This window comes from Juglans regia, chromosome 12 (genome assembly GCF_001411555.2).
Source record: "Juglans regia cultivar Chandler chromosome 12, Walnut 2.0, whole genome shotgun sequence".
Classification (NCBI taxonomy): Eukaryota; Viridiplantae; Streptophyta; class Magnoliopsida; order Fagales; family Juglandaceae; genus Juglans; species Juglans regia.
Genome location: NC_049912.1, coordinates 2598311 through 2623771, shown reverse-complemented (window position 1 = coordinate 2623771; position 25461 = coordinate 2598311). Strand labels below are relative to the sequence as shown.

The following is a 25461-nucleotide window of genomic DNA, read 5'->3' as shown; positions in this document are numbered from 1 at the left end:
ACCAAAGAATAATGCTATGTACAGCTTGGATAATTTTATCTTTAAAAGTTCTTTAAAATTACAATAATATCCTTTTCAAATTACAATAATTTCTATTTAATGAAATATATCAATGGGTTTACACATGCAGTCCTTACTTGAGGACTGTAAATAGATTTTCTCTTAACGAAATTAGTATCCAACAGTCTTATAGCTTTTGGATCTATGGTTGAGTTTTTAACAATTGATATCAGAGCAGGGACTACGTCACGGATTCAAGTCACGGAGGAGGCGACATATATGGTGGATTAAAATGCTTTGTACTATGTATGAACGTAGTGTTAAGTCATTGAATACTGATAGGTGAGTGAGGCCGCTAAAAGGAAAAATGGCTACCATCAGGTCAATGTCGATAGAGTGGGCCGCTGTGGACATTGGATTCTGGTGGAATGTTATGATCATGAGGGTTAAAAATTTAACCAAATTAGTATTCAACAATTTTAGGGCTTTTAGATCAATGGTTGGGTCTTTAACAAGACTTGTTTCCAGCACTAGGCCTCCAAAAATATATCATCTAGAATAGTATGAATCTTCCCAAAACAGAGTAAAAGAAAAAAAAAAAAAATCTGAAGCCCAGTCGAGGGGAGATATAGCATGTATTTATTTTTGGTAAATAAGAGAACAAACGAAAGTAGAAGACAAGGAACAAAGGATCATAAAAGAAAGATCATAAAAGAATACCATTTACGCCCTTCAACAGGGAAGACATGAGGGAGATAGTCTTTCAGTTGGTCAAATTCTGTCAATTTTCCAATGGAAATAATGGGTAGGAGGTTCCTTAACCATTCACAAACAGTCCCCCACGCCATTGATCACTTTAATAACAAAAACTTCGACCCCACAAAAATGCATGTGTCGTACGTCAACAATATAACCATTTGAAGAAATCGATTGAATCCTTGTTCACCTTGAAGTCATGGAAGCGTTTAATTTACACTCTCATCTGCATCTAAGTTGTTGAAATTTATGTCAAAGGCATGTGGCCTGATTGACATAACCTCCAACCTCCAAAAAGGAGGTTTGGAGTTCAAAACCCCCTCCCTCAAATTTAAAAAACAAAAAAAAAAAAAAGTTGTTGAAATTTATTGTTAGTTATCTACTACCAAATTAAATAGAGATCTTAAAAATTAATACACAAGGGCAAAAGTACTCGAGTGTGAAGTTGGAGAGAAACATTAAATAGATATGGACTCCAACTCAATATTTATTAATATATTAATATATGTTGTGAGAATTTTATGAATATTAAATATTTTTAGCTACAGTACTAATAATATTTTATATCTCAACAGAAAAAATGAGGGAAGAAAGTTTTTGGCAAATTAATCTACCTTGAATAAATAGTTATTTGTCACAATTTTTTTTTTTGGATGCATGGGGAGGGAGGATTCGATCCTTGGTTATTTGTCACGTATTTGATCAAACACAAATAATCTAATGTTTACGTGAACCTCCCAATTACCGGGCAAAATATTATTTTCATAAGTAGTCAAAGATTATCCGATTCAGATTATTTTTTTATAAGTAATCAAAGATTTTATTGAGAAAACAAGATAGACATAGATATATCCAATCCAGATGTTATAATCTAATAGTTGTCACAATGTTTTGATGACAAAAGTTATTTTGGTGAACACATGCATCTCCACAGAAGTAAATTCCCACATGGTTGCTAGTTATTTCAATACTACGTATTATGTTACAAAAGAATTCACCAAAGAACAAATTGTAGATCTACAGATTGGCCCTACATGACTGTCCAATAATCTGGGCTTTCATTAGAAATTAAGAAGCATCCTTAAAAGCAACACCATGAGTAAACAAAAGATGAAAAATGTTCAAAATTCACTCCCTTAATGGCCATAGAAAGGAAGCAGGTTTTATGGATCTTGTGCATGCCGAGGAATGACTGTGGCCTATCAGAAACTTAAGTCAAATTAAGATCTGGAGTCTCTCCACCGGTAAAATGTAGAAAACAGAGAGACTATAGAAGGAGAATGTGATCAATACTTCTTGTTATGATCGAATGAATTGAAAAATGCTATACAATCAGTTCATTTATATAGATACAATGATTATTTACAACTTGCCATCTGGACCACTAATATTCATAGTTGGATAACTAACTTAACTACCAATTTCATGAACACAAGCCTTTTTGTTTCTGTTTGGCTTATTGAGCTTTTAACTCCAGACCTTCTATATGATTTTGTAAACTCCAACACCCCCCTTCAAGATGAGAATGGATTATATTAATCATTCCCATCTTGTAAATAAGGTGATGAAAACTGAGTGAACTGAGGGGTTTGGTTAATATGTCAGCTAATTGATGTTTAGAAGGAATGTGTATGATTTTGATGAGGCCTTCTTGTAATTTTTCCCAAACTAAGTGACAATCCAGTTGAATATGCTTAGTCCTTTCGTGATGCACATGATTAGAAGCAATTTCAGAGGCTGGTTTGCTATCAGTATATAATAAGGCAGCTTGAGAATGTTGAACATTCAAATTAGCTAGTAGATATATGAGCCATTGGATTTCACATGTAGTTGCATTGCTAAGGCCCTATGCTCAGCTTCAGCAGATGATCTGCTTACAGTGGGCTGTTTCTTCGATTTCCATGAGATAAGAGAGTCTCCTATAAACACTGTGAACCCAGTTACACTTCTTCTAGTGTCCAAGCAGCCACCCCATTCACTATCTGAGTATGCTTTCAGATGTAGAGATGATTTTGCAGACATGAAAAGTTCATGTCCTGGTGTAGCTTTAATGTATCGAAGTACCCTCTCGGCAGCTTGAAGATGTAATGTACTTGGATTGGCCATAAATTGACTTAATGCTTGAACATAATAGGCTATGTCAGGTCGAGTTATAGTTAAATACAACAATCGACCTACAAGCCTTCGATATGAAGCAGGATCAGTGAGAGTTGGTGAAGAATCAATTGCACTTAGTTTTAGATTGGACTCCATAGGAAAAGCTACTGGTTTACAACCAGAGAAACCACTATCTTATAGAATGTCCAGGGCATATTTTCTTTGATATTGTGAATTTTTTCGTCGCAAAAAGTAAAAAATCGTTGCAAGAGATCCCCAATTTAGTATTTGCGGCAAATTTGTCTGTCACAAAAAGTCTAAAAATCGCCGCAAGAGACCAGTTTTGAAATTTGATGTAAAAAAATTGCCACGATGTAAAAATCTCCGCAATTAAAGGATTTTTGCAGCAATTTTATTTCTAACAGACAAAAAATTACCGCAAAAAGCCTTATTTCTTGTAGTGACGTGTACACACACACATATATATGTGTATATATGTGCATATATCATGGATGCTCAATCCCTCAATGATATAGGATAATATAGAAATTGTTTGATTTCTTTCACTTATGAAATTACATTTTACATTTGTAACAGTAGTACTACTAGTTGCTTTAGTACTTGACATAATGTTGCGGAGCTTGTGTTGAAATTTTCAACTGCACAACTAGTACTGAATTATTGTGTATATATATATAGCTTTTTTCTCCAATTACTTTAGGAGGAGAAGTACTCCTTAACAACATATATGAATTCAATTCTGCATTGAACGGACAAAGCATCACCCTTTACGTAGCCTTTTGAGGTATCCATGAGATCTCTGAGGGACAAAAAGCTTGGGAAACCAAAGCCAACAGTGTCCAAGAACCAGCGCTCACCTGCAAGATAAATATATAAAGTTTTCAACCTCAAAAAGAAAAAGAGAAATTAATAAGCTTTCCACGAAGGACCCAATTATGAGATCATCTCTCTCTGACCTGTTTCTTCAAGGTGGTTGCCTTTAACTTCGTCCCTTATTTGCAGCCAGTAGTTTGCGTACAATCTTGATCGGCCACAAGTAAGAGTTTCTGAAGCATCAAACTGGAGATAGAGAGACAAGAATCCGTCTGCTACGCTTTTGATTCCCTTTAGATTGAGCTTCAACCTCCTATATATATAAACCTAATTATGACATGTTTTACTAACTGATAAACCTAACCCACATGAAATAATTGTTATATGTATATATAAAAGCGAGATAACAAACAAAAGATCATATATAAAAGAGTACCATTTACGCCCTTCAACAAGGAAGACATGAGAGAGATAAGAATAGTCTTTCAGCGGGTCAAATTTGTCAATTTTCCAATTGAATTGATGGGAACTAGGATATTCCTTAACCATTGATAAACACTCCCCCATGCCAGTCACTTTCATAACAAAAACTTCGACCCCAAAGACACATGTGTCGTCAACAATATAACCATTCGAAGGATCGCCAAGAAAATCGAGTGGAAGTAATTGGGTGAATCCCCATTCAGTTTTTAAGTTATGGAAGCGTCTTACAATCCCATCTGCACTTAACAAAACAAAAAAAGTTTAAAGAATATATATTATTATAAAATGTCAACTCTCGAAATGTAATAAATGCTGGAGATCTAGACATAAATGAATATGGAAAATTATAAATGTTATAGATTCACGATAAAAAAATTGTTTATTTGTGACTATTTATTTCTCACGAAAATAACTATTTTTTGTTAAAATGAGTGTTTTTCGTCGCAAATAGTCATATATTATCGTTACAATTAAATGTTCGTTTTTCTTTTAGTAGAACTATTTTTTTTTTTTTCCATCTCAACATTTAGTATAGACTGGCAAGAATATTCACGATATATATAGCATTAAATATAAGAAAAAACATTGTTGAATCAACTTCATATTAATAGAAACAATTATATATAAGCAAACTAAAATTTGGGAAAAGCTACGCGCGTATACCTTGAACACACAGGTAGTTGTTGCGTATTTGATCAAACACAAAGAACTTGAAGTTTACGTTAACCTCCCAACCAGGCAAAAGATTATTTTGATTTGCTATTGCCAAATACAAAGAGATGTGATCGTTCCCATGATTGCAATATATATTCTTCTTCCCATCTGTGTGGAGTTGTAGTACCAATCTCCTGGAAATTATGAAAAAGAAAATGGTCAGAATATTTTATTGGAAATCAAAACAAAAGCAAAGACAGACCAACAACGTCTAATCAGAGATCGGGCATCGAATCTTCAAAATGCTGTACTTACCATTGATAGCCGCCAACTTCAAACTGGCCCGATTCACATTTTTTAACCTCATTCTTAAACAGAAACGAGAAATTCTTTATTTGAAATGTGTAATGAGCTGGCGGAAGATCTCTAGTTGATCTTACAACTCCTGATCAGATACATAGAAGATAAAAAAAAAAAAAAACATTCGTACAAAAAAAAAGATATAAACTTACTACTATACAAATTTTACTAGCTAATTAATATATACCACTACTCGCCGGTGGCGGTGCATCCAGCGCCGCCGCTGCACAGCCTAATTCATCAAAAACCTCAGAAGGTGGTGCTCTTACAGCGACACTTGGTTTTATGCACTCCATGCTTAATTTCCTTTTTAACACTTCTTTCTCCTGGCCATCCAGCTTATATATTCATGAATTGGAGAACTCTTGATCTTATAATATATATTTGCTTTGTTTGAGAGTTACTTAAGGAATAGAATGAATAAAGTAATAGAGTTAAGAAAAAGAAATGAATGCGTGCGATATATATTGGAATAAATATAACGAATGAAAAAGAATAGAATGATACGAAAAGTAAATAACTCAAATTATAATTAAGTTTAATAAGAAGGAACGGAAAGGAACTTTTATAACAACATGATTGATATTAATAAATTAATAGCTTTCATTTCTAAGTTATCAATTTTTTATTCATAAATTGTAATCTTACTTCTGTTAGAAAACCACATAAAATTAATATAATTCAATAATCTTAGAATTTCTTGATCTCCCCATGGCTCAAGCCAGCTTTGAAGTACGTACTTGATCTTAATTAGGTACTTCTTCTTATATATACATGAAGAGGTGATACAGTTGCCGATTGGTGAATGGGGGATCGACGGAAGAGTCAATTGATAATTGGTATGGTCTAAAGTGTTCTAAATTTCTAATTGACAGAGTGGAGATTAATATGCAAAATACCTGCAGGCTATTTTTGCCAGAAGTCTAGTTGTGATATGCATGTTTGGATGTCTTTAAAGAATCTTTTCTGCTTATGCATGGTTGCATGATTCTTTTCTGCTTCTGTAACTTGGTTACAACAGTTGAGTAGGCCCAAACCTAACTTAGGTTGGGTTAAGCTGATCAATGTAGATGGGAGCAATTTTGACAGTCCTGGCCCTAGTTGGAGGTGGAGGGATCTTGATCAGGGACTTTGAAGGTAGGTTTTTGGCAGCATTTTCCTCTCATTTTGGATGCAGTTACGGATGCGCAGTACTGCGTGCGATTCTAGATGCAGCAAGTTTCACTTCAATGCAATAGAACTGGAGTACTCTGACTCGGTGGCATGCAGTGGTTAACTGATTGTGGGGAAAAGATTCTTTGCATTTGACCACGCTTGAATTTTTGAATCAAATTTTGGTTTGTTGTCAAGGAAGAATTGCAGCGCTAGTGTTGGAGTTGTTGGAGAGGGGCCGGGCTACATTCGTGAGAGGCTCGTGGGAAAAACTCTATTCCCACCAATTTTATTCGTGGAAGGCTTGTGAGATATAAGTCGCCACAAAAAGTATTTTATCTCATGAAAGGTCCAAGTCGTGAAAAATACCATGGTGTTCTCATGACAAATCCCGCAGCAATAGCCTACTAAACTCGCCACAAAAGCACATTTTCTTTCGTTCTTGTTTGTGGGAATAGGAACAATTACCATGAGGGGTAGTGGTGGGTATTTTTATTACCCACTACAACATTTGGTGGAAAAAACTTCTTCGAGCAAAAAAAAAAGTATTTGCCGCGAGATATATTCATGGCAAATGCTAAAAGAATTAAAAAAATATATTATAAAAGTAAAAAAAATAAAAGACATGGTTTCACACCTATAAATAAATATTCAACTAATCATCACAAACAAACATGTATGCAGTTCACAAGAGGGGAAATAAAGAGAGGGAAAGAAATAGAAAAGAATATGGAAAAATACATAAAACAGAAGAAAGCAAAACATTGTTTTGGCAAAACTCATCTAGCTGCTCTTTTGATGTCGAAGGAATACTTGAGTTCCAAATGACATCTCTTGTCATCATCTTCAAACTGTGTAAAGAAGGTAACAAGAAAAATTAACATCTGTCAAGTGTGTGATATCCGATTCAGATTATTATTATTTTTTTATAAGTAATCAAATATTTTATTAAGAAAACAAGATAGACATAGCTATATCCAATCCAGATGATATAATTTAATAGTTGTCACAATGTTTTGATGACAGAAGTTATTTTGGTGAACACATGCATCCCCACAGAAGTAAATTCCCACATGGTTGCTAGTTATTTCAATACTACGTATTATGTTACACTACAACAGAATGTATCTTTTGTGACAGAGGAAACCGTCACAAAAATATGGCAAATCGTCACTAAAGATATTTGGTGACGGTTTGAAACCGTCACCTAAAGTGCGTCACAAAAAATATTTGGTAACGGTTTACTGTTCAACCATCACAAAAAATATTTTTAGTGACGGTTGGATGTGTTCCGTTTGGTAGAACGTTTGAACATTCCTTTTTTTGTGACGGTTGAGAACTGTCACAGAAATTCACGTTTGGACGTAAAATTAAACGTTCGGACGTTAACCCGACCGATTGGCGTTCGAATGAGAGAATTTGACGTTCGTTAATGCGTCCGAACGTTAATTAGAATAAACGTTCGAATTTCCGTTCGAACGTAAATGGAAATGTTCAAACGTAACGCGTTTAACGTTCGGACGTTATTTTGAATGTAAAGGAAGGAGCGTTCGAATGCAAGTGGTTTGTTCGAACGTTAATCGTTTAATCGTTCGAACGGTTTGTTCGTTTGAGTGTGAGTACGTTCGAACGTAGAGGTTTACGTTCGAACGTTACTATCCAATTTTTGTATTCACGTTCCAACGTTGGTTGGAATGTGAACCAACGTTCGAACGATTTTAATTTACATTCGAACGTACAGATCATAAATACTAATTTCATAAAATTTAAAAATATAATACCAATTGTATTATATTATATACTATCAATTAACAAGTAATGATGTCTTATAAAAGCACAAAATTAGATATTAAAATTAGCCACAAATACTGATAAAATTTATTTCTTCTTTTTCCCTCGCCCACCGCAATTCTGTTGCAACAACATAACACGCTCCATTTGTACCATCATCTCCCGTTGCACTTGCTCTTGCACTTCACTGTGTATTCTTTCCTCCTGGTCTCTCCATTGGTCCTGCAAACGCGTCTCTAAATGAGACTGTCGTTCTAAGAGAGACTCTAACTCTTGCTGTGTGACCTCATATACTCATTCTCACGCCGTGCAGCTTCTAAATCTGCCGTAAGATTATTAATTTGTGAAGCCGATGAGGTTGAGGAGGATGAACATCTATGCTTAATAAATCATCCCAAACCTCTTGCCATACTAGACTGCGGCCCGAGCACTTGCGTGAATATGTCTATGTCACTAGGAAAGGATTCCCCAGAAGCCGACTGTATCTCCATCATTTTTTCCTGCAATTTGAAAGGTAATAATCGTAAATAATTAGTAACGTATTAAAAAAAATAGAAATAAAAAATAAATTATTCAAATGTTACATAAATAATTTATTTAACAAAATTAACACATTGAAGAACTTGAATTGTATAAGAATGCAGAAGGCAATTTTGGACATTCTTTAGCAATCCGCCAACGTGACAAAATTAATCTAGGTATTATTATTTATCAATTTCATTTGTTAAATAGTGTGAATTTATACTTTAATTTTGCCCTTTTTTTAATTTGCATTTAATTTATAATTTATAATTGCACTATTGCTACAGTTGCATGGTGGACTAATTTTGGTCACGAGGTTCCAATGCTTTAAAAGTTTGCAGTTCGAGTACTAAGTCATTGTTGTTGTGCAACTGGATGTGAAAGAAATTGGAGCACTTTTGAGTTTATTCATTCAAAGAAGAGAAATAGATTAGAGCATAAACGTTTGAATGATTTAGTATTTATTCGTTATAACTTGAAGTTACGAGAGAGGTAAATTTTTTCAATACAAATGTTTTTCATTGTTGAAAAATATATAACATTTTCACATATATTTGACATTTATTTTGACAGGAACATAAAAAAAGGTAGAGATGCTTTGGATCCAATCAACCTTGAAAACATTGACTTGATGGAAGAATGGGTGGGTGAAGACTCTGAGCTTATTGATGGAGAAGACTTGGATTGGACAAGTATTGAGGAGCCATTAAGCTCACTAAATTTGGAAGACGGTGATGATGATGGTGACGTTGATGGTGATGGTGACGTTGATGAAAATATTATGAATAACATTTCGAACGTTGATCCTTATTGTCTTTTTTATGAAGATGAGTGATTTTATTTTAATAGTTGGATTGAGAACTTATTTAGTTTTACAAGTATGTGTGTTGTTAAAATTCAAGACTTGTATTGAGAAGTATTACTTGTTTTATGACTTATTTTATTGTTATTTTGGAATATAGTTTGTGTGTATATATATATATATAATTTATCCATATATATACTATTTCGAAACGGTACTGGTACCGAAATATTTATCCAAAATGGTACACGAAACGGTACAGGTACCGAAATATTTCGTTCCAGTGCCTTGACCGAACCGGCCACCGAAACGGTATTCAAAACTTTGGGTGATATACCATTACACATCGTGCAGGGCCAATAGGGATCGCTATCTGAATACTGAAGAGTTCATTGATGCTGTTGCAACACAACTTAGAGTAAGACTTTCAGCCTGAGCATAATAGCTGTATGTAAACACATTATTATTCTTCTATGCACTAGAATGGTGTTGGCACTGCAGTTGCTATCTTTCTTTTAATTTGTATGTAATAATAGATAAATATATGATATGTCACTGTTATGGGAGTTTATTTTGGCCTACATCATCTATTTTTAACTACAAGACTAGTGGCAAGTGCTATAACAATGGGAGATAGATGCTTGTTATTGCATTAACAACGAGAATACATTACCTTGCTTTGTTAAAAATTTTACCTATATAAAAAAAAAAAAAAAAACAGCAAGAATACATGGAACCGGATTAGAAGAAATTATTTTCTTTTGCTATTGTAGTTGTGTGCGTAAGATTGTGTTGTTGCTCTTGGTTTTCTAATCTGAAGATCGATCTTAATCTCTTATCTTACTTTGTTGCTCCTTCTGTGTTTGAGTTGGGGAACAGAGTTTATTTATTTGTGTGCTCTTCCCACCATTGGTTGTTTTTGTTTTTCTCTTTCATTTTTGACCAAAATCTAAACCATGCATATGAGTCCTATCTGTAATTCCAAATTAAAAGCAACTAAAACCATACATGAAGATTATTGAAACACAAAACAGAGAACAAACCCTTATATAAACTATTCAGAGTGTGAGAGAGAGGACCTGCGAGAGTGGTGATGCCATAGACGAGTTCGTGGACAACTTAGACCGAGAACCGTGCGAACCCCTTTGCTCGATCCTTGTAAAGTGTCTCAGGCTGGAATCCATGGAGGGACGCACTGAGGCGACGCCATGTTCCGTCTTCGTAGGAGCTCGGGGTCCAACCATAGGAAATACGATCCACGACGTCAACGAAGTTGGAAGCTCCACCGATGTTTCTGGGGTTGAACGTGGTGGATGCAGGTTGTGGGAATCCCTCCAACTGGTGGATGCCGACGAGGATGATTTGCGAAATTCCCGGGAAAACTTGGGACTCCTTGCAGAGATCTCTGCAAAATTCTATCCCCAAGCCCTAATTTACCCAATCCACAAGCATCAATTACGGGATGTGGCCAACAAATGTGAGAAAATATAAGAGATTTCACCTTCAATTTGGTAGATTTTGGTCTGAGGAGGTCGGCAATTTTACCGCATGAAATGAGAGAGAATCTATTCCCACCAAGGTTTTGTCCAAAATGCAATCAAAGTTTGTAGACGTGTGTATATTTGGGCATTTTCTTTTCCGGCGAGTTCTTTTCATGGGAAAAGACATACTTATTACAACCAAATAGACTGGGTCGTAGTGATGTTGATGCAAAAAGTAATTTCTTATGTCATGCACCCATTTCGTGGCATCAAGTACGTATTTCCCACCAGCGTTTGTCTTGGAAAACAAATTGGTGGAAAAAGGTCTATTATGTTGTAGTGTATATATATGCATCAATGTCGGCAGGAATTTGATCTTAATTCCATGCTTTCCTTTTGGAAACTACTTTTCTCCCGGTGGTCGCGACCACCGATCGGTCCAATGTATTGGAGATCTGATAAACAAGAAGCCCAAGGGACTCCTAGATAGGCTATTTGCAAAGGAAGCAGTTCCCATATATATAATCTGTAGTGTGCATGCTGCATGCATGAAACGTCAACTTTCAAAATTCCCAATAATTAGTCTTTAATGTTTTACTATCTCCAACGTTTGAAACACAGAAATAATAAGGTTATGTATAGACGTAATTCCCAGTGGGAACCATTTAAGATTCCCAAATAAGTATATAGATAATAGACGTCTTTTTAATTAATTTAAATGAAGAGATCCAGCTGGGAACTAAATTCTACTAAGCTAATGTCATCGTGTAATCGGTCCTATTCGGTTTTGATCAGATCGGACCAGTCCGAGCCGATCGGTTATCTCTAAAGATTGGATTGAACCGTTAGCTATCGGTCCAATTTAGTCCGATTCGGTCCATATGAGCTAGAAATATTATTTTTCTCGTTTATTTTTTTGGTAGATAAATTAATACAAAAAATTAATTAAATTAGTAAAATTAAAATTAATTAAGCTCTTTAATGTGGATTATGTAACTAATTACTCGATAAAAAATTAATTACAATTATATTTATGATGTTAATAGTTACTAATTTAATACTTTAGTAGAGTATGTATCTGCATATAATAACATATATATCCTATGATTTATTGTATGATATATTAGTTAATTAATAACATATATTATTTTACAATTTATATAGCCAATGGTGATAAATTAGAGAAAATTACATATTTAACTTATACAACTACTATATAAAATAATATATTATATATTTAAAAAATATTTAAAATTTTATATGTAAGTTATTTGATTGGTTTTGGTCCTGTGCAAAAAAATACACGTGGGACCGGATTGAAAATCTAAATTTGGAAACACTATGGACCGAGACCGAGTAGGGGTGAATTCAATTCAATCTGGTCCGGACGGTATTTCCAGTCTGGACCAAAAAATATTTACCCCTAGTTACCATCACTACAACATACATATATATATATATATATATATATATATATATATATATATATGGGCTTTAGTGACCAAATATGGCTTTTATTGTGTCACTTGCGAAATTCAAAGATGGGGAGAGTAATTAGCCTGATAAAACATGATGGAGATGATCATAAATTAACCTTCTAAGATGTTATGCATGGACAATAGAGCAGCCTAGATAGTAAATTTAATAAAATTATATGATTGTGTCAGGCAATGTGTTTTAGGACATTATAACAAGTCACGATTTTAAAGGACAATTTCGAGAGACAAATTTAGAAAATTATATTGATAAGTACTTGGCGTAAAAGATAGTACTCAATCTACGTATTCTAGATAAGATACGAGTAGATTTATAAAAGAGTTTTTCTATAGAACAGTACTCGATCTACATATTTTTTTCTTTTCTTCTCTTTTCTTTTTTTTCTTCTCTTCCCGTTTTCTTTTCTTCCCATTCGAATTTTGCGTCCCATCCCGCGAACCCACCCCTCCTCCCTCGCTAGCAACCTCGCATCACCTAGCCTCCCTCTGCCCAGTGCCACCCACAACGCTGTAAAAATCATAGTCATGTGGCATTGACCACAAATTATAGTGTAAAAATCGGTAGCAATTACAAGTTGTCATTTGTGGCATTTTTCATTACTATTTTGTAGCCACTGGCACGCTACATATATTGCGACTGTAATTTACTTTTCAAATTGATCATAGTCATGTATATATATCAACCATCAAATTAAGACCATAAAATTGGCAATCAATTTTTCACATGATCGATCCTTATAAGTTTCCCATATCCTAATTAATATAAGTACTGTTTTTGCAAAAAAAAAAAAAAAAGGGTCCAAGTCATGTATATTATTGAGGGCGGCCAGCTTTTCTCGAGATAATTGATCATGAATAATATGAGAAAATGCCAGGATTTTTCTTTTTTGAAGCTAAGAGATCCGTACGTAGGAAGCCAACTCAAAAACCCAACAACGAATGCAAAATATGAATAATACAAGAATAATTAATATATACATATATTTTTATATATAATATATATGAATGGCCCATTAAGTCGTAACGTCATTCGAAACAAGATTGGTTTAGTGCTGTGGATTTCTTGGACGTAAACTTCACACAAAAGATATGGGAAGAATCGTACGAGTGGATTTCAAGAAATACATAAGGATGCCCAATCCATCTATGATAATTTATTAGGATATTGGATGGCTTTGATTTTTGTCACTGATCTTAAAATTACATTTTATATAATATCTTTAATTCTTACTTTTGCTATAGACATAATAATAATGTTGCGGAATTTTACATTTGCTATAGACATTTGCTACTGAATTATTGTATATTAACAGTAATATTATAGCTAATTAATTTGTCTCCAATTAGATCATCCGGAGAAATCCTTCACTACAGATATGACATCAATTTTGCATTCAACCAACAAAGCATCATCCACTAAGTAGCCATTTGATGGATCCTTGAGATCTCTCAGAAACGTAAAGGTCGGGGAACCAAAGCCAATGTTACTGCTAGAGAACCAATACTCAACTGCAAGATATATAAGAGTTTAGTCATAATTTTTTCAACCTCAAACAGCAAAAGAGAAATAATATTTTCGCATGAATGATCAAGAGATCCCTGACTTGTTCTTTCAAGATGATTGCTATTGACTTGGTCCCTTATTCGCAGCTTGTATTTTGCGTACAATTTTCGGTTAGGAGTAACGATTTCTGAATCATCCGGTCCAAGAAAGAGAGACAAGCAGAAGCCAAGATCTGAGGTTGCCATGTCTGATCCCCTTGGATAGAGCTTCAACTTCCTATATATATAATACTAATACATGACAATATACTAAACTCATATATAAAGTATAAAACTCAATACATTTGAAATTCTGAAATAAAAGCAAAGATTCCAAATATAAGATATAAAAAAGTACCATTTACGCCCTTCAACAATGAAGACATCAGAGAAATAATAGTCGTTTTTCCGCGCATCAAAGTTGTCAACCCTCCAAGTGAAATAATTGGTTTGAGGTTGTTTTATCATCGACAAGCACACTTCCCTGCCACTACCTTTGATGACAAAAACTTCAGCCCCAAGAATGCAAGAATCGTCAACAATATAACCATTTTGAAGGATCGTTGAGGGTGTTGTAAGAATTATGAAAGTAGAAGCATGAAAAGAAAACAGAGAAAAGGCATGAAAGAAACAGAGAAGAAATTGTTGAAAATGGCTATTGTATTCGATATTGCACTCTGTACATGATGCCACTGCTTTATACAGAAAATGAATCAAAGAGGAAATCCTAACTAACTAAAGAATATTCTGACACTATACAGCTAACATAACAAATTGTAAAATTACATATTAGTACAAAACATGTCAGCTATGAATGGGACTGTTTAGTAAATTTGCTGAATAATGATCATATGAGAGCAGTCCATTTGATATAGAGTCTGACTGCATATCATCATCTTGGAGGAGGACACGAGTTGCTGCATTTGCATGAGATAAGCTGATGTTGGACTCTGCATTGATATTGGACTGCTCTAATATCCCCCCGCAAGATGGAGAGTAGATGTTAGCTACTCCCATCTTGGAGATATGTGAATAGAGTAAATGAGAGGGCAAAGACTTGGTAAACATATCAGCAAGTTGCAACTGTGTAGGAACATGAGCAGTCCGAAGTTGGCCTTCTTGTATCTTGTCCCGTATAAGATGACAATCCACTTCAATGTGTTTTGTCCTTTCGTGAAACACCGGGTTAGATGCAATATGCAAGGCGGCTTGATTGTCACAAAATAACTCAGCTGCTTGAGGATGAGAAATGGCAAGATCAGTCAACAATTGTCTTAACCAAGTGAGTTCAGTAGAGATGGAGGCCATTGCCCGGTATTCAGCCTCGGCAGATGACCGTGATACAACAGTCTGTTTCTTGGACCTCCAAGAAATGAGAGACTGTCCCAAGAAAACACAGAAGCCAGTGACAGACTTGCGAGTGTCTGGGCAAGAGGCCCAATCCGAATCAGAATAACCAATGAGTTGGATAGAAGAAGTAGAAGACAAGATGATGCCTTGGCCAGGAGCATTCTTGAGATAACGTAACACTTTGTGAGCTGCAGCAAGATGAGTAGTTGAAGGACAATCCATGTATTGACTCAAGACTTGAATAGGGTAGCTTATGTCAGGTCTTGTGAGTGTAAGATAGAGCAACCTACCAATGAGTTGACGATAAGGAGTAGGATCAGATAAAGGGGTTCCAGAATTTTTGGTTAATTTGTGGTTTTGATCCATGGGAAGTTTAAGTGGTTTTGAAGCAAGATTACCCGTATCAGCCAATATATCAAGTGTGTATTTCCGTTGGCAGAGATGAATGCCTGTGGGAGAGCGAGCTACTTCAATGCCTAAGAAATACCTTAGTGATCCGAGATCTTTGATGCGAAAATGAGTATTCAAAAAATTTCGCAAAGAAGAAATGGAAATGAGGGAGCTGCTAGCAACTACTATGTCATCAACGTAAACAAGTAGTGCTGTGAAATCAGTGGCAGTGATACAAGTAAAGAGGCTGTAATCAGCTTTGGATTGCTTGAAACCAAAGCTGATCAAGGATTTAGAGAACTTATCATACCACTGCCGTGAGGCCTGTTTGAGGCCATAAAGACTTTTGATCAGTCTGCAGACCTGTCCAGGTTGACCTTTAGTGTATCCCGGGAGCTTTTTCATATATATTTCTTCATGTAAATCCCCATTAAGAAATGCATTGTTAACGTCAAACTGTTGTAAGTGCCATCCTTTAATAGCTGCCAAGGCAAGCAAGGTTCGGACTGTAACAATCGTGGCAACTGGAGAAAATGTTTCATGGAAATCCACTCCCTCTTTTTGAGTAAAACCACGAGCAACTAAGCGTGCTTTCTTCCTTTCAACTGTACCATTAGAATGGTATTTAGTTTTATAAACATACTTGCAATCGATTGGAGACTTCCTAGGAGGTAAATCTGTTAAGACCCATGTCTTGTTGAGTTCTAAAGCATCAATTTCAGCTTCCATTGCTTTGCACCAATCATGATCTTTAGCAGCTTGTCTATAGGTTTGTGGGTCTTGATGTGAAGAAATGGTAGTAGAAAATAAAGCAAAAGAAGGTGATAAATGTTCATAAGAAATAGAAGAAGATAGTGGAAAGGAAATACCTGGATGAGCTGATGACATGTCCACGAGTTGTTTGGGTGAGATGGAACTGACTTGCTGACAATGAAAATCCTGTAAATATTTGGGAGCTGTTCTGGCACGGGTTGATCTTCGAAGAGGAGGACGTGATGGAAGTGCTGGGTAAGTTAATGAAGAAGAATCTGTGAAAGGTAAAGAGGCTTCTGGTAATGGAGCAGAAAGGGTGGTATGGGGAGAAAGAGAAGATGATGAAATAGGTGATGATGATGTGTCTGATGGGAAGTGAGAAGGATTTGTTTGAGAAGAAAAAGAGGGTTGTAATTGGACAGTTTGCATGGGGTAGGGAGAAGGTAAGATGATGGGAGTAGGAGAGGATGTAGCAATGGTTGGTTGATGGAAAGGAAAATTATATTCATGGAATGTAACATCCCGAGATATGAAGATGGTCTTGGTATTGAGATCAAGCAATTTGTAACCTTTTATACCAAAAGGATAACCGAGAAAAACACAATGCCGACCTCTTGGATCAAATTTTTGGCGATTATGAGAGAGGGTAGAAGCAAAACAAAGACATCCCAATACTCGCATGTGAGAGTATGTAGGAAGTTTGTTAAACAAGAGCTCAAAAGGTGTTTTGTTTGAAAGTAATGGACTGGGAATGCGATTAATAATGTAGGCAGCTGTAAGTATGCAATCTGTCCAATACAAAAGAGGGAGGTTGGACTGAATTTTTAGAGCTCGAGCTATGTTTAGTAAATGCTGGTGTTTACGTTCAACCTTTCCATTTTGTTGTGGAGTTTCCACACAAGTTCTTTGATGAATAATGCCATGTTTGTTGAAGAATTCAGTCATTTGAAATTCAAGGCCATTATCACTATGAAGTATCTGAACTTTGGTGTGAAATTGAGTGTTAACCAGATTGCAAAAACTCTCAATACATTTTCTGGTATCAGATTTGGTTTTAAGCAAGTATATCCAAGTACTCCGTGAATAGTCATCAACAATGGTTAAAAAATATTTTGTGCCATCATACGCTGTAAGGGAATGAGGTCCCCATATGTCACAGTGTATGAGTTCAAAAATGGTTTTACTTTGATGAGTACTATTAGGAAATGGAAGACGATGATGCTTTGCAAGTGGACAAACAAGGCAAGGATTTTTATCAGATATGGTAGAAATGTGATTAGTGATGCAAGGATCTTTGATTACATGTATTTTGGAAATAGGGGTGTGACCCAACCTACAATGCCATAGATCAGAAATCATATTCACATCCTTGAAAATTGCTGAAACAGAAATGGTTTTATGTAATGAAATGGAAAAGTGATCGAAAAGAGCTAAAGGAGGAACTTGAGCAGAAATCAGATTGTAAAGTCCAGCTTTCATCTCACCCATGCCAATCGTGGTCCATGACAAAAGGTCCTAAATAAAACAAAATTGTGAAAAGAAAAGAACACAACAAGAGAAAGAGTTGATTAGTTGTTTGACAGAAATCAAATTGAGGTGAAATGAAGGGACACATAAAACATTGTGCAAGATTAGTTTCGGGTTGATATGGACAGTGCCAATGTGGGAAGCAGGAGCTGTTTGGCCATTAGGAAGCTTAACAACAAATGAAACAGAAGATGTTATTGAAGAAAAGAAAGAAGTGCTACAGATCATATGATCTGTAGCTCCTGTGTCAATTAACCAAGGGGTATGTGTGTGTGTGTAGGAGGAAGTACCATTCATGGTGGGTAGATGTGAACATTCTGCTTGGACGTTATTGACTGCATGCGTAGCAATGGAGGCCTCTGTTGGTTGCAGTAGAGCCAACAACTTCTGGTATTGGTCCTTAGTGAAGGTCAGCTTTTCATTTGAAATTTCTTCTTCCTGGTCGAGAGAGGACATGTGAGCAGCTGCATTGTATTGCTTGGTTTTGCCATGAAACTTGTGGCCTGGTGGATACCCTTGCAGTTTATAGCATTTTGTAGCTATGTGGCTTGTCATATGACAGTGAGTGCAGGTTGGAGGTTGAGCATTTCCAGCTTTGAAACAAACATCAAGAGTATGACCTGGAATTTTGCAATAGGTACAAAATGGTCTGTCTCGTTTGGATGTTGGGGTAGATTGAGGTGAGAATTTGTATGATGAGTAGGGTCGGTTGACAGCAAGTGCCATTGTTTCAGTTGAGGGAAGATTAGGCACCATAAGATGTTGCATTTCCTGTTGTTGAACCATAGAAAAAATTTTGTTGATAGGAGGTAAGGGGTCCAAGATCATAATCTGATCACGAGTGGCATTGAATGAATCATTAAGACCCATAAGGAATTGGATTACACAATCCCTTTGATAGTGATCAAGGAGAACAGCCAACTTGCCACAAGAACAGTCAGGTAATGGATCAAACAAGAGAAGCTCATCCCATAGAGTCTTGAGTTTACCAAAATAAACAGAAACAGAATCAGTATCTTGAGTTAAACCTGTTAATGCCTTCTTGAGTTGAAAAATGCGGTGGCCATTAAATTGAGTGAATCATTCTTGGAGTTCTTTCCAGACTTGAGCAGCATTGTCCACCAAAGCAATGCTGGATTTGAGAGAAGAATTTATGGAATTATGCAACCAGGAGACCACGAGGTCATTGCAGCGTTCCCATGCATCAAAAAGAGGGTCTGAGGTTGATTTTGGTTTGGTGAAGGTGCCATTAATAAAACTGAGTTTATTTTTGGCACGAAGTGCCCTGCACATGGCTCTCGACCAAGTAGTGTAGTTTTCAAAAGTGAGTAGGTCAGGGACTAAGGGAAGAGATGGATTATCTCCATGGTCAAGTCGGTAAGGATTGGTTGGATTGGAGAAATCCAGAAAAGGAGAATCAGCCATTTGAAAAAAAAAAATTTTACTCTGTATCAATCTCTGATACCATGTAAGAATTATGAAAGTAGAAGCATGAAAAGAAAACAGAGAAAAGGCATGAAAGAAACAGAGAAGAAATTGTTGAAAATGGCTAATGTATTCGATATTGCACTCTGTACATGATGCCACTGCTTTATACAGAAAATGAATCAAAGAGGAAATCCTAACTAACTAAAGAATATTCTGACACTATACAGCTAACGTAACAAATTGTAAAATTACATATTAGTACAAAACATGTCAGCTATGAATGGGACTGTTTAGTAAATTTGCTGAATAATGATCATATGAGAGCAGTCCATTTGATATAGAGTCTGACTGCATATCATCATCTTGGAGGAGGACACGAGTTGCTACATTTGCATGAGATAAGCTGATGTTGGACTCTGCATTGATATTGGACTGCTCTAATATTGCGAAAGTAATTGAGTGAAACCCCATTCAGTCTTAAAGTTATGAAAGCGTCTTACACTCCCATCTGCGTCTAAATTGTTAAAGGTTACAAGAAATCTTCAACTATCAAAATAAATATCCCAAAAAAATATGCATATATATAAATAAAGAAAATCCCATGCTAAGCTTTAAATTGAAATTTAACTTATCTGTATATGTATATATTAAAAGAGTAAATATTTATTAAAAATTTTGTCCCAAAAAAAAGATATAATGATCAGATGAGACAGTACTTTCACTATCCAAACGGGGCCGTCTCTTTTATCTAATATTTACCATTGAATTTGTAAATCTTCTTAAAAGAATATTAAATGTTAGAAACCTACGTACCTTGAACACACAGGTAATTGTTTCATATTTGATCAAACACAAAGAATCTGAAGTTTACGTTAGCCTCCCATCCAAGCGAAAGAGTATTTTGATTTTCTATTGCCAAATATAAGGAGATGTGACTTTTACTATTCTTCTTCCCATTTGTTTGGAGTACCAATCTCCTGAAAATGGAAATGAAAATGAAAATGGTTGGATTTATTTATTTTTTATATAATTAAATAAAAAACAACTGAGAGATGGATATATCTTCCAAGTGCACCAATTGTAGCCGCCAACTTCAAACAGGCCCGATTCACATTTCTTAACCTCTGCGTCAAACAGCACCGATAAATTCTTGATTTGAAATGTGTAATGAGCTGGCAGAAGATCCCTACTTGATCTTACAACTCCTTAGTCGACATAAAGATGGGGAAACAAGTTCAGACAAAAGATATATATCAGTTTACTAAAAATCTTATTTTAAAAATATTAATAACTTTATGCATGAATTGGACGCACATCACCAATGTATTAATTAATATTAATATAATTTATTTCCTGTTTTGACTTTTAATGGATGGGATATACATGGATTTATAAAACCGACGAAGTCAGGGAGTGGCCAGATGTATATAACATTATTCTAAATATATATATATAACTAACTATTCCATAGTTTTTTTAATATATTATATAATTAAGCAAACAAAATGAAACCAATATTGATATGTCTAAATATCAAACAACAATACTGGGGAGAGAGAGAGAGAGAGAGAGAGTCATGCATGTATACCATTTGTATCGATGTCAGCAGGCAGAGAATGGCATGCTTGATCTAATTCCATGTTTTCCTTTCGAACACTTTTTGTTCTGCCGCATGCATGCATGGTCATCCTTATTATATATATGCACTGGATCGAGAACTGATCTTCCGATCCGAATATATTCTAATTGTTTGGTTGCGGAGTTAGTCAAGGAATTATAGGATTAACAGAGTTATAAAGTTAAGAAAAAGAATGGAATCATGAGTTATAAGAATATATAATATGTGACGAATGAATTAAGAAGAATATTGAAATCAAACGAAAAGCAAATAACTAACTTGGATGATAAGTAAAATAAGGAGAGGAGAGGAACTTTTATAACAACATTGATATTATTATCATGTCCTTCATTTTTAAGTTTCCTTTTTCTATTCATAATTAAATTTTATATTCTATATTAAAAAATCAAATATAATTAATATAATTCAATCATCTAGAATTCCTTGATCTCCTCAATATGGCTTGAACCAGCTTTGGAAGTACGTACATCGATCTTAGATACTTCATCTTACATGCATACAAGTCATGTCTTTTATGTAAAGTAAATAAAGTTAACAATTGGTTCATAACGATATTGTATATTATGAAATTTGTTTGGAGGTTCAAACTATAAAAAGTTTAAATGCTTGAAGGTTTTCAATTATTTGATTCATGACATGCACTTGGTTATAGATTTCAGGACCTACTAAAAAAAAAGAACTACCACCACAAAAGCCAACTCATATTATCTTTTGGGGCTCTCACTTTCTGGTACAACTGACTTTGTTTGTAGTGTGTGCTTTAAGCTCTTTTATTAATACCCATTTTGAATGATTCAATTAATTGATCATTCTAGATAAGTATGATCGATCAATAGCTCTTAAACAAAGCAATCACTGCACTTAAATTATTACAAAATAACAAGTGTCACCACCATGATCAATTGAGGGTCTGGAAAGAGCTAGAAGGCCAGAGAAGTACTCACTCATCTCAAAGGTTGGAGAGACTTAATTTAATTAGAGAAAGTGCTGCAAATGTCCTAATTTCTTCATGTTTTTTGTTTACAATTTACCCATTTTTCCATTGGGTATATATCATATAGAATATACCCGATAGATGATCTCTATTCTTCATGATAAGCTTTAACTCCTGGTTTCTGAATATAAAATTATTTCAAAATGTCCCAAACTACTCCTTAGCTTGATGCCACTAAAATATAATGGGATAGCTTAGTCAATGTCTCAAAGCAATCATTCAAATTTAGACGAAGAAATTACGGTGAAATTTCACTTCAAGAAAAGAGCCACGACAAATATTGTATCCAATTTCTATATAAACTTAATTTGCAAGTAAGAAGAACACAAACACACACAATATAAAGCAATAAAAAGGTTATGGAGACACTGATAAGGAGTTATCAGGACCACAACCCATTTTAATAGCTTAAGGTAGAAACAACGTGAGGACACCAAAAAGCAAAAGAAATTACAGATAAACAAAGAAGACGACAATCACCACATTAATACATGCAGATCCAAAAAAAATAAAAAAATAAAAAAAAAATAAGAAGAAGAAAGAAGCTGAAAGAAGAAAGAAACACCCTGCCCATAGGCATGTTTAAATGGGCATTCCATGGTCCTCCATTTACAATTCTCAAACCCATGAGAATAAAAGGGGTCCTTCATTTCGGTGCAAATTACGTTGCTTTACCAAACAACAAATTCACAAACCAGTAACACATTTTGAGACCTATATCAAACTATTGAAGACAAACTTAACACAAATTGGAATAGTAATGTTCTTGCTCAACAGACTCTGCAACCCAGAGAAAGTGCCCATCACAAAGTAGGAATTTCATGCAAAAATCCATCAAACTGTGGTGTGCAAATTAAAAATATCACCCAAAAATTATTAACATCTAATACACACATCAACACGTAAACAAAATGCAGCCCAACAAAATTTTTCTCATGCAAAAAAGGACATGTTTTCAGATTCAAACATCCCAAAATTATATAAGAGTATCTTACCAATGTTAATCGGCGACAACCGAGTGGAGGAGAGGACGCGGAGGACGTGATCAACAAAACCCTATTAATCGGCTTAGAAAATGTCAAAAGAGGTCGATTTTTGAACTGGAAATCGCAGAAAATCGAGAAATACACAGAAAATTGGTGTTTATCGTGCTAAGAGAAAATGTATAACAAGCTAGCCATGGGCGCCAAATCAGTGGAGGCAGATTCGCTGTTAATGGTGATTTTCGGTGGAAGAGGACAGCCGTGTAGCAACAGAAATGGGTGGGTTTTGATTAATTTGTAGGTAGAGAGAAAATGGAGAAGATGAATTTGGGAAAGAAAGGGAAACCAGGATTTCTGAGCACTGTACGGGTTAAAGTCGAAGGGAGGGGGGAAAATAGAGTTTTCGTGCGTATTCGCGCCTGCTTTTAAAAACTCATTTCGGCAATTCTAATTCGCTGCAAATAAGCATTCATTACCCAGAGATGACTTTTACGACGAAATATTTCGCCGCAATAATTATTTATTATGGCGATTTTCCTATTGGACGGAAATAAGTCGCCGCTACAGTAACAATATTTTGTTGCAACGACATAAATCACCGCAATAGATAGAAAAGTTGCCGCAAAAGAGAACAATACTATTCTCCCTCAGCATTTCCAAACTTCATTAAAACAAAAAGGGCGAATTTTGTTGTGGCAATTTTAAAATCACTGGAAAAAACCTATTTTCTTGTAGTGACTCCTCTTGCCTGGGTACTAATTGTTTGCTTTAAAAATAAAAAATAAAAGTAAATATCTCAAATCAAGGATATAAAAACTTATTATTTTCCAGGTTTTTCGAAAAACCTCAATATGTGACACTTGAGAAACCTTTATAGAAACCATGTAAAAGGGTGGGGTATGGTAGAATAATAGCCTCTTGGGGACTAGTCAATTTATTGCTTGTGAAAAGATCTTTTTGCTGGTATGTTTTATAACAATACACAGTAGTGAAGTTTATTTTGTTGTAACTAGGTTTTTTTTGTTGTGTATCATTGCCAGATTGGAGTTGGAGAGATCAAAATATTCACTATGCTTGGATTTTAGCCATTAAGGGATTGTTGAAGTCTTCATAAAGCTTGTTCTACCCACCCACTTGAGCCCAGGTGCATATTGAAATAGCTAAGGGGAAAGATATATATAATTTGTAATGCTTGGATTCAGGTGCAGGACAATTGCTCAATATTGAATGAATGTGCACATTTCCAGATAATATTGTTTAGAACATATATTTAGTAGTTGAGTTGTAGGTTTTGGACTCCAATTGGTACACCCTAGTGTAGCCCAAAAATTACATTAATGTGAATTCTATGTAATTGAAGGACTTTGCATGGATGAATGAATGTATTTGATTAGGAGCTGATTCTGTACTTTAACATTTTACATGTGGTGTTTATTATTCTTTTAAAGTATAATTTATGATATTTTAGGTCAGATACTAAATATATATTTAGTGACTGACCTGAATTTAATACAATGTGCAATATGCCAACATTATCTGTATAATTATGACAATAGAACCCAGCGAAACGGTGAATGGAAAGGAAAAAAAAAAAACTGAACGAAATCTACTTTCGGCGAATACAAAATCGCTGGTATTAAGAAAAATTAAGTATTAGCGGTGACTATGTATCGCCGTAAATTCTTTACTTCCAGCGATTTATATGCACTGTAAATACGCAGTACTTCCGTCAAATACATATTGCGGCGACTTCTGTATTCGACGTAAAAACGTTTTCGGTGGTTGGCGAACTTTGCGGCGACTTTTCGTCCTTTGGAAAATCACAATCCGCGACGAAAATTGAGATCGTCGTGATTATTGTCGGGTCCATTACGTCGACTCATATCGCAATAAAAAATATAAGTTGCGACAATATCCCAATATCCCTAGGACTGGTAGAATTTCTTGCGGCGATTTTTCGGATTATTTACGACGATACAAATCGTCGCTTATTACCTTTCCCAACGAAATCGGACCAAAAGAATAGGCTCTTTTGCGGCGTGTTATCATATTTTTTGGGACGAATAAAATTCGCCGGGAAAAATAATTTTTCCAGGAGAATTTTACGTTTCGATGCAATTGATCAGAAAAGACATCTTTATTTTGTCAAACACGCAGCAAGGTAGAAATCGCCGGAATTGATCATATACAGCGATTAAGGTATGTATAAGCGTCGATTTTGAGCGCTGGAAAAACCCTTTTTTTCTTGTAGTGTTCTATATATAATTTTCTTCAATATCACTACATGAACACAAATTATAGTGTAAAAATCGGTCGCAACAAGCTGTCATTTGTGGCATTTTTCATTAATTTGCCAGTGCTGGCATGCACGCTACATATATGCGACTGTTGAGACTACCAGAAAAGAACTTTCCACTACCCCTTGAC

General features: G+C 35.2%; 1 protein-coding gene across 1 annotated transcript; it reads right to left on the bottom strand.

The window, feature by feature from the left end:
* Nucleotides 1-3391: 3391 nt before the first annotated feature.
* LOC108997576 lies at nt 3392-5541 on the bottom strand. Its single transcript, XM_018973920.2, has 6 exons — nt 5372-5541; nt 5140-5269; nt 4834-5018; nt 4124-4406; nt 3831-4000; nt 3392-3731 (listed from the first exon to the last, which is right to left on the bottom strand). Exons 1-6 carry the CDS (start codon nt 5478-5480, stop codon nt 3571-3573), a joined length of 1038 nt encoding a protein of 345 aa, XP_018829465.1. The 5' UTR covers nt 5481-5541; the 3' UTR covers nt 3392-3570.
* Nucleotides 5542-25461: the final 19920 nt, after the last annotated feature.

What these genes read in the sequence shown, in the direction of transcription:
- LOC108997576 (XM_018973920.2), bottom strand. Translation starts at nt 5,480, where the DNA reads ATGGAGTGCATAAAACCAAGTGTCGCTGTAAGAGCACCACCTTCTGAG. An exon ending in GAAGTTGGCGGCTATCAATG is followed by an intron (nt 5,019 to 5,139) that starts GTAAGTACAGCA and finishes CATAATTTCCAG; the next exon opens with GAGATTGGTACTACAACTCC. An exon ending in CTTGTTGAAGGGCGTAAATG is followed by an intron (nt 4,001 to 4,123) that starts GTACTCTTTTAT and finishes TTATATATATAG; the next exon opens with GAGGTTGAAGCTCAATCTAA.